This window comes from Uloborus diversus, chromosome 4, assembly GCF_026930045.1.
Source record: "Uloborus diversus isolate 005 chromosome 4, Udiv.v.3.1, whole genome shotgun sequence".
Classification (NCBI taxonomy): Eukaryota; Metazoa; Arthropoda; class Arachnida; order Araneae; family Uloboridae; genus Uloborus; species Uloborus diversus.
In genome coordinates, this window is record NC_072734.1 from 100,022,796 (window position 1) to 100,035,387 (window position 12,592).

The following is a 12,592-nucleotide window of genomic DNA, read 5'->3' on the forward strand; positions in this document are numbered from 1 at the left end:
AACTATTTTTTACTAGGTCACAGGGCAGCAAAAGTACAGGATTGCTTCTATAAAAGACATTCTTAGTGCAGGAAAATCACTTTTGTTGGGCTAAGAAACTATAACAAGGATGAAACTTGACCCCAACAAAAGCAAAATAATCACTTTTATACACTACTGTTACACATTCAACTTTTTTAATGCGCTCAACTACACATACTAAAGTTAGCAAACAAAGGTATACCTTTAAGTTATCTGGAAGCTCCTGGCGTCCAGCATAACCAGGATTCATGGTGATAAACATATTGCAAGATGGGTTTAATGATAATTCGGTTCCTTCAAAGAGAAACTGTGCCAACTTCTGAGCCTTGGCATACTGTATACTGTGAATTTGTTGAGCTACGACTGATAATACTTCAAGTTCAATGCGATTGAATTCATCAAAGCAGGCCCATGCACCTGATTGAGCTAATCCTTTGAAGAACTTGCCCATAGCTTTGAAATCAAGACCATCAGAACAGTTGAATACAACACACTGAAAGCAAAGTTCACAATAATGTAATTCATAGAAGGAAAAAAATGAGCTACCCCATCAAACAATATTCTAAATTGGAAAAATACAAAGCGCAGTATATGCAGTACGTGTAAACCACTTACAGCATATGTTTCAAAGACATTTAAAAAAAAAAACTTGTTCTAAAAGGAAGTCGATTGCCACAACACCAAAAATGTTCAGTTAAAATTTAATGATGTTATGACTTTCAACTGTCTGTATTAATGTAAACATTTTATTGAAAATAAATTATCTTCCATGTAAAGGTCAACCTTTTAATACAAACAGTGGTTCATCCTTTACTCCTAAAGTGATGAAATTTCTTTTAGTATATATTTGTTAGTCTGTCAGTTAAAATAGAATGATTAAATAGTAATTTATGTTTTAAGGTTAGTTTATTCTCTCACATCAAAAAATGATGAATACAAAAATATAAAAACTCTTCTGGTTTTCAAAACCAAGCATTACTGTCAGCAATTATAAACAAAAAACTAATGAATTTCTATTAAGCTATAAAATAGCTACTCAATAAGCCCATAGAAAACACTTGCTTGTTTTGCAACAGCTTTAGCTAAATCTTTGCTGGTTTCTGTTTTGCCTGTCCCAGCAGGCCCTTCAGGAGCTCCACCTAAGTTTAACTTCAAGGCTCCCATCAGTGTTCTAAAATAAAAAATTTCACAAATAAAAAAGATATGCAAATATTTTAAATAAATAGCATTAAAGGCAAAAAGTAATGTTCATGATTTTTATTTTAATTTATTTTGTTATTTTAACTGTTAACACTTTCACTACCGTGGGCGAGGCATCTTATCGCTGAAGATTGAAATGTTGTAAGCTACGGATGAGATAAGTAGATTGCTCCAGTGTATCCAGTATATTTATCAAGCCATGGTGGCCTGATTGGTAAGGCATTGGACTTGCAACCAAAGGTCCCACGTTCGATCCCAGTTGGTCGAAAACCCTCCGGGTTCATTAACCATGACTGGGGCACGTTAAATATGCTCGTAGTCACAAAGTCCTCCAAGTCATTCAATACCTCTGGGGATGCTAGACCAGGGATTGCTCAGCTTCTGGTCTGGATCAAAAAATTAGAGCTGTCTTCAGGGTCACATCCAATTGGCTAAACCACAAATAGTGGTAAGTACGGGGCCCCTGAAGTGTAAAATGTGAAGTGTCCCTATTTATTAACTTATCATCATTACTCAGTCTATATTAAGTTTTACCAAAACTTCTACAAGATAAAATTCAGGAGCCTTACTGCGCCTATGATTGTGCTAAAGTAGAAAGGTTTTTAAAGTATTAATTAACTATTTAATTCTTTCTAAAACAAAAATCTGGAACTTCCATATAAATGCTAAATATTTCATCATTTTACTTTCTGACAAGTTATAGAAAAACATTGACATAGAAATATACACTTTTATCTTTCTACAAGAGATCTGACACACTTTTAAAATCTATCCAATAAGAATTAAAATTACACAAATAGCAACAATTAATTTAATCCCATAGTAGGCATTAGTGATGTTCTGGATATCCGTATCCACAGATATCCAACAGAAAATAAGGATCTGCATCCGTATCCGTTACTTTTTTGGCAGATCTGAAACGGATCTTTTCTATTCGAAAAATTCTTAAATATTTGAATTAAAGACTTAAATTCTGTTTTAATTAGCTTTTATTCCCTTTCTAAATTATAACTCATAATTTCCGAAGCCAACTAACCCCCCATCGCAAAAAGAAAGGGGTAATAAGTTTTAAAAGTGTGCATCTGTGTGTCTATTTGCGGCATTGTAGCTCCTAAACAGATGAACCGATTTTGATAGTTATTTTTTTTTGTTCAAAGGTGACTTGATGAAAAGTGCTCTTAGCTTGACCTGGTTTTTGTAGAACTGTAACCACCGGAGATATTAATTAAAAACCAACTTAATGTTTTTTACAATTATGGTAGTAAAAACTTACCCGTACATTAAAAATATTGGCCCTAATTGAAAGAACGAAATTTTCCATGTTTGATATTTATTTGGAACTTCTAAGTTATATACAGTAAGAGCTATAATCTTGTTAAGTAAATTTTAATGCTATTCTAAGCCTTTATAAGCGTGATTAGTAGCGATTTCATAGTCGGAAGATAAGGAGAAAAAGCTCGACGATTTAAAATTTCTATCTCCTGTCGGTTCACATTTGTTAACAATATGTATTCTGACTCGCGAAATTCATCTTAATATGAGGTCGGCTCTCAGGGGAATTTTTTTTTTTTAATTTTTAATTTAATATTGGTTTTTGTTATTGACCTGAGGCAAGGACGTAGCCAAGGGGTGGGTTCATGGGGTCCGGACCCCCCCCCCTTCCCGAAAGACTCCTCTCCTTTTTTCTCAATTGTTGCATCTCGCATCAACAAAAATTTTCCGAAAGACAATAATTTTATAAAAGGCAGCATTCTCCCCTTAAATATTCCCAGTAATCAGCAATTTTCTCAGCGCTTGAGTCAATTCAGAACACGAGAACCTCGTGCAACAACTGCAGGTTCCCAATTTTCGTCCGTTTTTTGCTGTGTCACCTACTCCGTCCGAAACGGGGAAATGTCCCTTTCGACTTCCAAACCAGCTGGGTCCTGTGACCTTGAAATTCAGCCCCTCTCCTTGGTCCATCAAATTGCCATTGGCAAAGTAAAAACAAGCATTTATTGCCACTTCCGCCGTATCCCACATTCTCATTGGCGTGGTTTTCTTTATTTCTTTCTGTTTTCTTTTTGGATTTTCGTGGATTTCGTAGACACATGTTGTACGAAAGACAGTCAGAGTGAGGTGCGTTCCTGGTGAATCAGTAATTGAATTCCGATTCTTTTCTGTTTTAACACGCAGTTTTTATCTACGTCATACTTATAGGAAACATATCTTGAACAAAAAATTGTATGCAAAAGAAAATTAAGTTTACCCAAACTAGGTATGTGGTAGTGCTCCCTTTTAAAGTTTTCTTGATAATACGAGCAATTTTACGTGTTAATGTGTTTTTCCATTTAAAAACTAATTTTAGATTCTAAGCCAGCAGTGAAAAAAGAAATTCTACACATTTCGTGTGCTTGAGGATGAGAAAAATAATTATTGATTTTTTTTTTTCATTTTAACTCTTATATTTTTGGCATGGTTCATTTCAGATTCATTTTATTTTTTGATAAAAATTTTATTTGAACTTTTAGCTTACTTTTAACATCTCTCTTCTTTCTGAGTAACAAATTACGTAGCTTTTTTACTGATGTTTTCCCCCCAATATTTAAGCATGATCATGGAACATATTAAATGCCCCCCCCCCCAAAAAAAATCGTGTTTGAAGGTAAAATAAATAAAATAAATGAATAAATAAAACTTGAAGTTGATGTAGCAAACTTTTTACGGTATAAAAATTGTATAGAAAAATTAAATTGAAAATTACTTGAATATTTTACTGTGATTAGTTTATGAAATTACAAGTTCGGCCATATTAAGGTATGTAATAAGTAATTTATTAGAAACTAGCAAAAATACCCGGCTTCCAGGGTCAGTAATAATTATGAGAAAAAATCGTTACTTGCTTTTGTTTTCTGGTTTAAGTGAAAGAATTTAAAACACATCTTTTTGACGTGATTAAAAATCGATTTTCCTCCTTACCCATAAAAGTAAAATAGCAATAAGTATAAAGAACAAAATAGTATTCATTTAGAAACGAAAGCTCTATATTTAAGCATATACAAATTTCCAAAACATGAAGTTATTCTTCTTATGTTTAAAAAGATTAATCTGTTGATACATTTTTTTTAACATGGAGTCTAAAACCTTCTCTGTATTGCTATTGAAATTGCTCGTAATCCCCTTATACTTGCTTTAGTTATTTTGGGAAATTTCAATCATTGTGGGCTCTTGGTGTGATTTTACCGAATTTGCGGGAATCGTTTTGGGATACCTTCGATGATGCTCCCTCCTTCTTTCCTTACTTTTTGTAAAACGATATGATATTAATTTTCGTTACAAAGACATTATCGCCAGGTGCTGAGATACTTTTGGTCCCCATAAAATGGCGCTAAAGAGTTTCATCCGAAATGTTTCCAAAATAAGTAGTAAAATTTGGCGATTGTTTGAAATTGTGCAAAAAGGAATATTAATGAAAGTTTTTGTGCTGTTTATGGATTTGCCTAATATAGTTGCTGGATTATTTAACACAGAAAGTTTTTTAAAGATTCCTTGATTTGCGATATTTTGTTTACATGGTGAAAGCTGAGAAACATTATGACGTTGTCTTCGATTTCAAAAACAGCGACGTTGAAAAAAACTACCAAATGCATCAGCTACGGAAATCTTTCTGCAAAAATTTTGGCGATCTGCTGGTTAATTGAATAATGAGTAAGTGTTCAATCAGCATAAATAATAATAGAAACCATTAATTACACTAAAGTTTCGTTTCAATGGAAACTGATCAGCCAAATTATATATTATTTGCCAATCTTGTGCAAAAATCTTACTTCAAGATTTGACTTGAGAAAAGCCTTGAACAGTCACGAAAAGCAAAGATAGTCAACAATACAACAATTGTCGCTATCGACAGGGAGTTGAGATGATACACTAAATACTGTATTGAGTTTAGGAAAGCCTTCGAACATGGAACTAAAAAGCTCATAACTCGTTTTTTATTCTACTTAAAAATTTCGAATAGGCGCCATCTTCAGCAGAAAAATCAGAGCTTTCGATGGACATATAATGTAAATATGTGCAAGTATTTTTTCATCCCTATATCAGAGAATTTATACGAACATTGTATTTTATTGCTCCCCTATGGGGGTTTTGCCCCCCATAACGGGATGAAAACTACCCTATGTGTTATTCTGATGCATAAGCTATATTATTGTAAAGTTTCATCAAAATCCGTTCAGTAGTTTTTGCGTGAAAGAGTAACAAACATCCATCCATACATCCATACATCCATACATCCATACAGACAAACTTTCGCATATATAATAGTAGTAAGATTATTACTTTTAAATCTTACTGAATTGTGATTCTATGATCCCAAAAGAAAAAGTTAGTTTTTAATTGACGAAAAAAAATCTTATTCGATGTTGTTCCATAAAACATATTTGTATTTGCATCATTGGAACACATTTTCTGATTGTTATTCACTGGCTTTGTACTAAGGAGTTATTTAATTATTAGCATCTATGCATCCATCTTTAGTAAATTGTGAAGGTAGCATTAAACGTAACAAAAAACAGGCATGTGCATTTAACTATAAATTACTAGGTGAAAATTACCGCTATTTACTGCGTTACAAGCAAAGAAACAAAAAAGGTGAATACGAGAAAAATGTTTTTGAGCTTTTCTTTTATATATTGCCTTTTTTTTAAACACTTATTTTCTTCAAGCTAAAGATATTTACTATTTCTTGCAATAGAGTGTTTTGCTAACATCATATTGAAGAAAAAAAATCATTACCTGCGTCGTAAAATATGATATGTACTGTTGTTAAAATTAACAACATGTTGTTAAAATAAAATTACACAGATGCTTAATTTAATTCATTAGGTATACATTCCATTAATCGTCATGTAAAAGATCCCTTAGGTCGTTTGACTGTGAATACTCTTGACAAAATTAAATTCCTTTTGCAGTTTCGCATCGAAGAGAGCTCAGGTGTTTCCATCTGGTGGAAACTGGGCATCAAATTTTCCTGTGACATTCACATCCGCCCCTTAAGGGTGGCATATGAATGACTGGATGCCATATCGTTGGTTCGCACTTGCTCCGCAAAAGGCTAAAGCCTCTAACACAGCCCCGTTAGAAAGAAAAAAATAATGATAAAATACGCCTTTTCCGATATTTAAATTTTTTTTGAACAGCTTTCACCCTTTTTAGGAATAGCGACTTCACTTGAGAACACCATTTATTTCTTGCTTCTCTTTTTTTTTCCAGCTAACTGAAATCACTGTGTCAGTTGGCTGAAGAAAGAAAATATATATATATATATATATATAATGGTTGCAACAAAGGAAGCCTCCGTCCCTCAAAGAGTTAATAGTTTGTTCAAGCTTTTAATTGATGATTAGGAATGATAATTAGAAAACGGATAAGATTGGAAATATCATTCTATTTCGTGTTATCAAAAGAATATTATAAATGTAAATAAATAAAAACCAATTCAAGCTTTTTAAATGAAACCTTGTTAATATTTTCGTTGAGAGAGTTGTGGGATTTTGCCTGAAATGTTGTTCAAATCGGACAGGGTTACGTTATGTAACATTCATATAGTTATACATTCGACTCCATAGATATAGATTTATTTATCCTCATACAAATAATGCCGATGATCGAGTAACCCGCGTGTTTCAACAATGAATTCGCACCACGGCATGATATGTAATTCGATAATATGTTTTGGTAATGTTTAACATGCAAGGAAAGGCTTTATTGTGACAAGGCTGAACTCGATCCGGTAACTTGAACAGTTTTACTGGTAAGACTGTGTCATCTCAGAGGAATGAAGAAACGAAAACAATGAACGCTATCTACTGGAGTTTAGGGTTAATGCACTGGTGTTAGAGTTAAAATTTCAACTATCAAAATATCACCAAACAGGCAATTGCTTCGTTCAAATGAAGAAGAGTTGAAGCAATTTTCACCCGTCATGCCTTGACGGGTGACTTTCTAGTTTTCAAATAAAATGGCATAAGTACAAATGTACATATTTTGTTGAAATATATTACAAAGCTTTAATATTTTATTAAATTATCGCATGCATTTTCCAAGTAATTTCTAGAACAGTTTTCGTTTTCCGTTTTTCTTTTATTGTGCCCTTTTTATTAATAGAAAATATATCACTTATTTTCAGGAGGACAAAGGTTCACCCATATTTGGAAACTTTGTATGTGATAACCTTCAGTTTAATGTTAATTTACAAACTGACAATAATTAATTTACCACTTAACATAAATTTTTTTTTAACTAATTTTAACTAATGACTCTATTAATTTCAATTATTTAATTAATTTTAATTAATTATCATATTTTAATGATCAGTTTTAATTGGATTTATCTTAGTCTTGTGTAATTATCAGCTACTAATTCTGCTTTAGCATGCCTCCTCTTTTGAAGTTCGTGCAACCTTGGACCCCCCCCCCCTTAACAAAGTTCTAGCTACGTGCCTGCCTGAGGTTTGTGTAATTCTTCATTTTGGTTTTTCTCGGCATCCTTCAAAAAAAGTGAGACTAAATTATCTATTTACTAGTTGTAAAGGTGTTCCCGGCTCCGTTATTTTGTCGGTCGGGGTAAGTTGGGTGAAATGGGTTAGCCTTGCATTTACATTGAAATAAAATGCAAAAAATTATTTCTAGCCTGTCCAGAAGCAGCTTTACACTCTTGCTCCTGTATCCTACATCAACCAGTCTATCTGCAAACAATTTTTCACATCTTATCTAAGCATTCATGTAGCGCTGACCCATTCCTTCCAATTCCACCTCAATTTTAACGGAGATTTAAAGAGTAAATAATTGAATCTTGTTTATATTTTCGCCGTAGATGACATTTTTTGAAGAAACAGTGCCATTACCCTAACGGGAATACTTTCCGCAGTAAATTTTACACTTGAGTAGTTAATTTGGGTAAAAAAAATGAGATCCGTATCCGTATCTGCGGATCTACTTATTTAACGATCACTAGTAGGCATCCTCTTTTTTACAGAAAGAGAAACAGAAAAAGAATTTTGCAGAGTACTAGAGTTTTCTTTATCAATTCACTGTTAAATTTTTCAAACTAACAATACTTAATTTCCTTTCCCTTTTCTTAATTTTTAGTCTTATACATAAGAATATTTTTCACAATTGAAAGCACACACATTTCTTTCTATTTTAATAATTCTGTGGTAAATTTTTTAAATGCACATTTTTACCTCCTACGCTGTGATGCAAAAGAACATAGGATTTCATTTGCTTACGAACAGCTATAAAGTCAAATTTTTCATATCCAAAGACCTCCTTGGATGTAATCCACAAAATTTTATCTCTCAATTCATTCCACAGGAAGGAATAATCTAAAGTTAAAACATTAAAATATTGATTCCCTTTGCCCCAACTGACAGTTTGTCTGATTAATACATGCTAATTATTATTTTTTTTTTTTTTGGAATTTTTTGATGTTTAAACTCAAAATGATATCAATTAGAAGAATTTAAAAAAGTTAATTTTAAGTTGTCAGTAGTACAGCTCATGACCTGACATGTTTTGATGAAACACTTTACCTGTAACATCTATCTGTTAAAGGAGTAATGACCAAACGAGGAGTGTTTCCAAGATACTCATAGCCATACTCAAGATCTGTAGTAATCATGCGAACAATAATGGTTTCATTTTCCCAATAGTAGCGTAATTGGCTTATCCAGTTAAAATCATTGATGTCTGTTATTTTTTGATCAGCAAGTTTCGCAACTTCATCACGAGCTAAAAAAGAAGTATCATTAGGATGGTTTGTTTTGGAATATTCATATGATTACACATAAACTTTTATCAAAAATTTTTAAGTTTCTTTCATTACTTGTCATATAATGTATAACAGAACATTTTTATAACAGCTTAACTTAACTAAACAAAATTGAGAAGCATTTTTAAACTTACCATGCACATCAATAACAATAAGTGCTCCCAATGTCAATCTTTTATTAGGTTCTAATTTTCCTCTTACAAGCTCAACAATATCATCAATTTGGTGATTACATTTTTGTCGATATTTCTAAAAATGAAAAAACTGCTCATCATTCCTTCAGAGGTGAGTAAAATAAACATTTAGGTTGAAATTTGAGCGAAAGATTCTTCACTACCGCAATACTTTCTTTACCACAAAGTTTTTAAAAAAAGTTGCTGTATTTAATTACTCTCGAGTAGTCTCAGAAGTAAATAAATGCACTTTGTTTTCAAAAATATGAATAAGGTGAGTGAATAAGGATTATATATGTAGTCATTTTCAGGGGGATCAATATACGAGGGTTGTCCGTAAAATAAGTTTCCCTATGTCTTTTTCACAATGAAAACTTTTTTTACTTACATTGAGTAATGCATTATTGAAAAGCTTGGACTTTAAGCTTTTTTTCAACGTAGTCCCCATTGACTTCGATGCAGTTTTTCATTCGGTAGCTATTCTTTTTATGCCTTTGTCGTAGAGGTTCCCCCCCTCCCCCCATGCTGCAAAGGTAACTCAGAACCTCTTCTTTCAGCTCTTCTCCGGTTGCTAAATTTGTACCACCGAGATGTTTTTTCAAACCCGAGAAGAGATGATAATTGCTTGGGGTCAGGTCCAGGATGTAGGGAGGGTGTAAGACTTTCTCCCATCCGAAATTTGCAATGAGCGAGGTGGTTATGCAGGCTGTGTTCGGACGAGCATTGTCCTGATGAAAACAGACTCCTTTTGTCAGCATGCCCCTTCTTTTGTTCTGTATGGCTCTTCTAAGGTTTTTTAGCATTTCACAGTATCACTGATCGCACTTCAAATTAGGCAGGAGAAGAAATCGGAAGCTCCATTCTCAATGGCTGCCAAAACTGCACTAAAGGTCTCAGCAAGTTCAACAGAGTGGGGATGTGGAGAGGAGAGACTAAGCTACACACTAGGGTTGCCACATTGCGTGTAACAGTGATTCGCGTGCTCGTGGCAAATAGGGAAACTTACTTTACGGAGAACCCTTGTATAATAGCTTTTTTTTTCATGAATGCTGCATATTATTTTTTTTTAAATAAATGCTATAGATATGAGAATACATAAGCAAATAAAAATATATTCTCCATCAACAACAATTAGCTTTCAGTATAATTTTTTGATGAAATAATTGTATTTTGAAATCATTGTCACATTGTCATTCAGTGTTATGTGTTATCCAATGTTATCTCAAGGACCATTGTGTAAAAAAAGCTTTCAAAATGAAAAGCATCCTATTCATATTAAATTCCCCTTTATACAATGCTTCTTAAAAACTGGACAGGACAATTTGATCACCGAAATGCTTTCTAAAAATATTGCAAATAATAAATAAAATTAAATTAAAATAACTGATATGTACGCATATTAGATGTAAATTGAAAACAATTGTTATCCCTTCAAAGTTTTATAGTAGAATTTAGAGTTACCAACCTCCATGGTATTGTTCTCAAGTGCTTCAGCAACCTCTGCAGTCCAGAAAACTGAGCACACGCATATCACAACTTGGCCAGGCCAGCTCAAGACATACTCTGTTCTCGGTAGCTCAGGGTATGACAACAAGGACTTCCCAATAACATGTTTCAGCGAAGCAAGCATAGCCACTTCAACTTCAGCTAACCACTTTTCAACCATCCCCTTTATCCAAGGTCAAGTGCAAACAATTAGCACAAAATTATACTTTACAAACAATTTTATGAAAAATGAATAACACAGAAAATGAATATTGACATCAATATACATTCAATAAAGAACAAAAATCTAAAGAAATTAGTTTTGCACTTAAAAATTTACGTTTTTTTATTGTTAAAAATAATCTAAATGAAATTACTTTTGCAGATGCAGGGACAACTTTTTTTGATAAAGGAACAACTTCTTTCTCAGCAGAAATCATGCCAACAATTTCATTGTCTTTTGTAAACTCTAATCGTGCAATTCCTTCAAAGCATTTTTTCAGATGTGGCTGAACTCTGTGAGGGTCTTTTGTTTCAGATAAGATTTCAAGAAGTTCATCATTTGAGAGAAAGAAAAATCTTTAAAGGAATCAAAAAAGGTATTTAGTAGATTACTAAAGATAAAATATTTGAAAAAATATTTTAAGTTTAATTTAACTATAAAGAGTGATAGATATTAATTTTCATAATTTCTAAGAAGATATTGATGTTTAAAGTATAAAAATGCTATAAAACAAATGTTTTTCGATGATATGGTATCAACTAAACCTTCCTCATATTGACTCTAGAGTCTAGACAATTTTTTATTTCTTTAATTTTATTTTAAAAAAATATTATCATGAGTACAATAACACACAAATTAGGTGATGAAGCTCACATTGTGCATTTAAAAACTAGAAGTCATAGGTTTTTGTTACATATTTTGTGTAACCTCTGGTACTAGAAGAACATTTTTCTATGCTAGTCAAAAGAGCAGCACAGAAGGAAAATGAAGCTTATTAGTGAATAATCATACGCATTATTCACTATGGAATACAGGCCCAAAAAAAAAAAAAACTAATAGAGTGGAATGACTTTTATTTTTATAAGTGAGTGTTTTTTTTTTTCTCTCAGTAATCTCTATCATTAAACTCTGTTGGCGTCTTTGTTGAGATTATTTTAATAAGTAGAAATGAAGCAATATTGTGCTTAGTACTTGAATATAATAAATTTGTTAATGGTACTTTTTTGCTACAATAAGTTCCTACTAGGAGTGGAAATTTATTTACTTTGGACCTTGGTAAGAATTGAAAAATTACACCTCCATCATCACCTTATTTGCTCTTCTTTTTCAAATTTTAAAGAAACTTCTGATTTTTATTTATGACTCAACCTATTCATATTTGCTTTGCTGATTATTTTACATGTTAATGATGCATTTAAAGTTAATCAGGCAAATTATTCTAAGGGGATTATTCATGTTACTTAATAGCTAGCTTTTTTATTATATAGATTCTTTTACTTTTAATAATTTAATTATTGAAGGATCATTTTCATTTTTATTAAAATTTTAGTCTTGTGTTGTTTAAAAATCCATTAAAAAGACAAAATAGTACAGTGGAATTTACATAACTTTCATCAAACATGGTGACTATAAATTAAATTAAAAACAACCAACAAGATTAAAAATACACCATGACGTACATATAACAGTAAAGTATCTGAATAATAAGCAAAACAAATAATACTTGGTCACAGAATTGTATTTTTTTACTTCATAGGTGTAACCTCTGCTCCCACACAAATGGGACAAAGGCTGCAAAATGTAATAAAGATTTAATACTGACACATGTATTACCTTGAATATAGGTTATCACATTTGTAACAGTATTTTTATTCAGGAATTAAAAATGGAGCCCAAGAAA

General features: G+C 32.2%; 1 protein-coding gene across 1 annotated transcript in view; it reads right to left on the minus strand.

Moving 5' to 3' along the window:
- Positions 1–12,592, minus strand: part of LOC129220726 (dynein axonemal heavy chain 3-like) — a 157,256-nt gene that overhangs the window by 129,818 nt on the left and 14,846 nt on the right. Inside the window, exons 13-18 of the mRNA XM_054855156.1 lie at positions 11,066–11,267; positions 10,669–10,872; positions 9,165–9,279; positions 8,792–8,990; positions 1,084–1,192; positions 224–514 (exon numbers count right to left, since the gene is read on the minus strand). Coding sequence (XP_054711131.1) covers positions 224–514; positions 1,084–1,192; positions 8,792–8,990; positions 9,165–9,279; positions 10,669–10,872; positions 11,066–11,267 — 1,120 coding nt within the window. The remainder of the gene's footprint in view (positions 1–223; positions 515–1,083; positions 1,193–8,791; positions 8,991–9,164; positions 9,280–10,668; positions 10,873–11,065; positions 11,268–12,592) is intronic.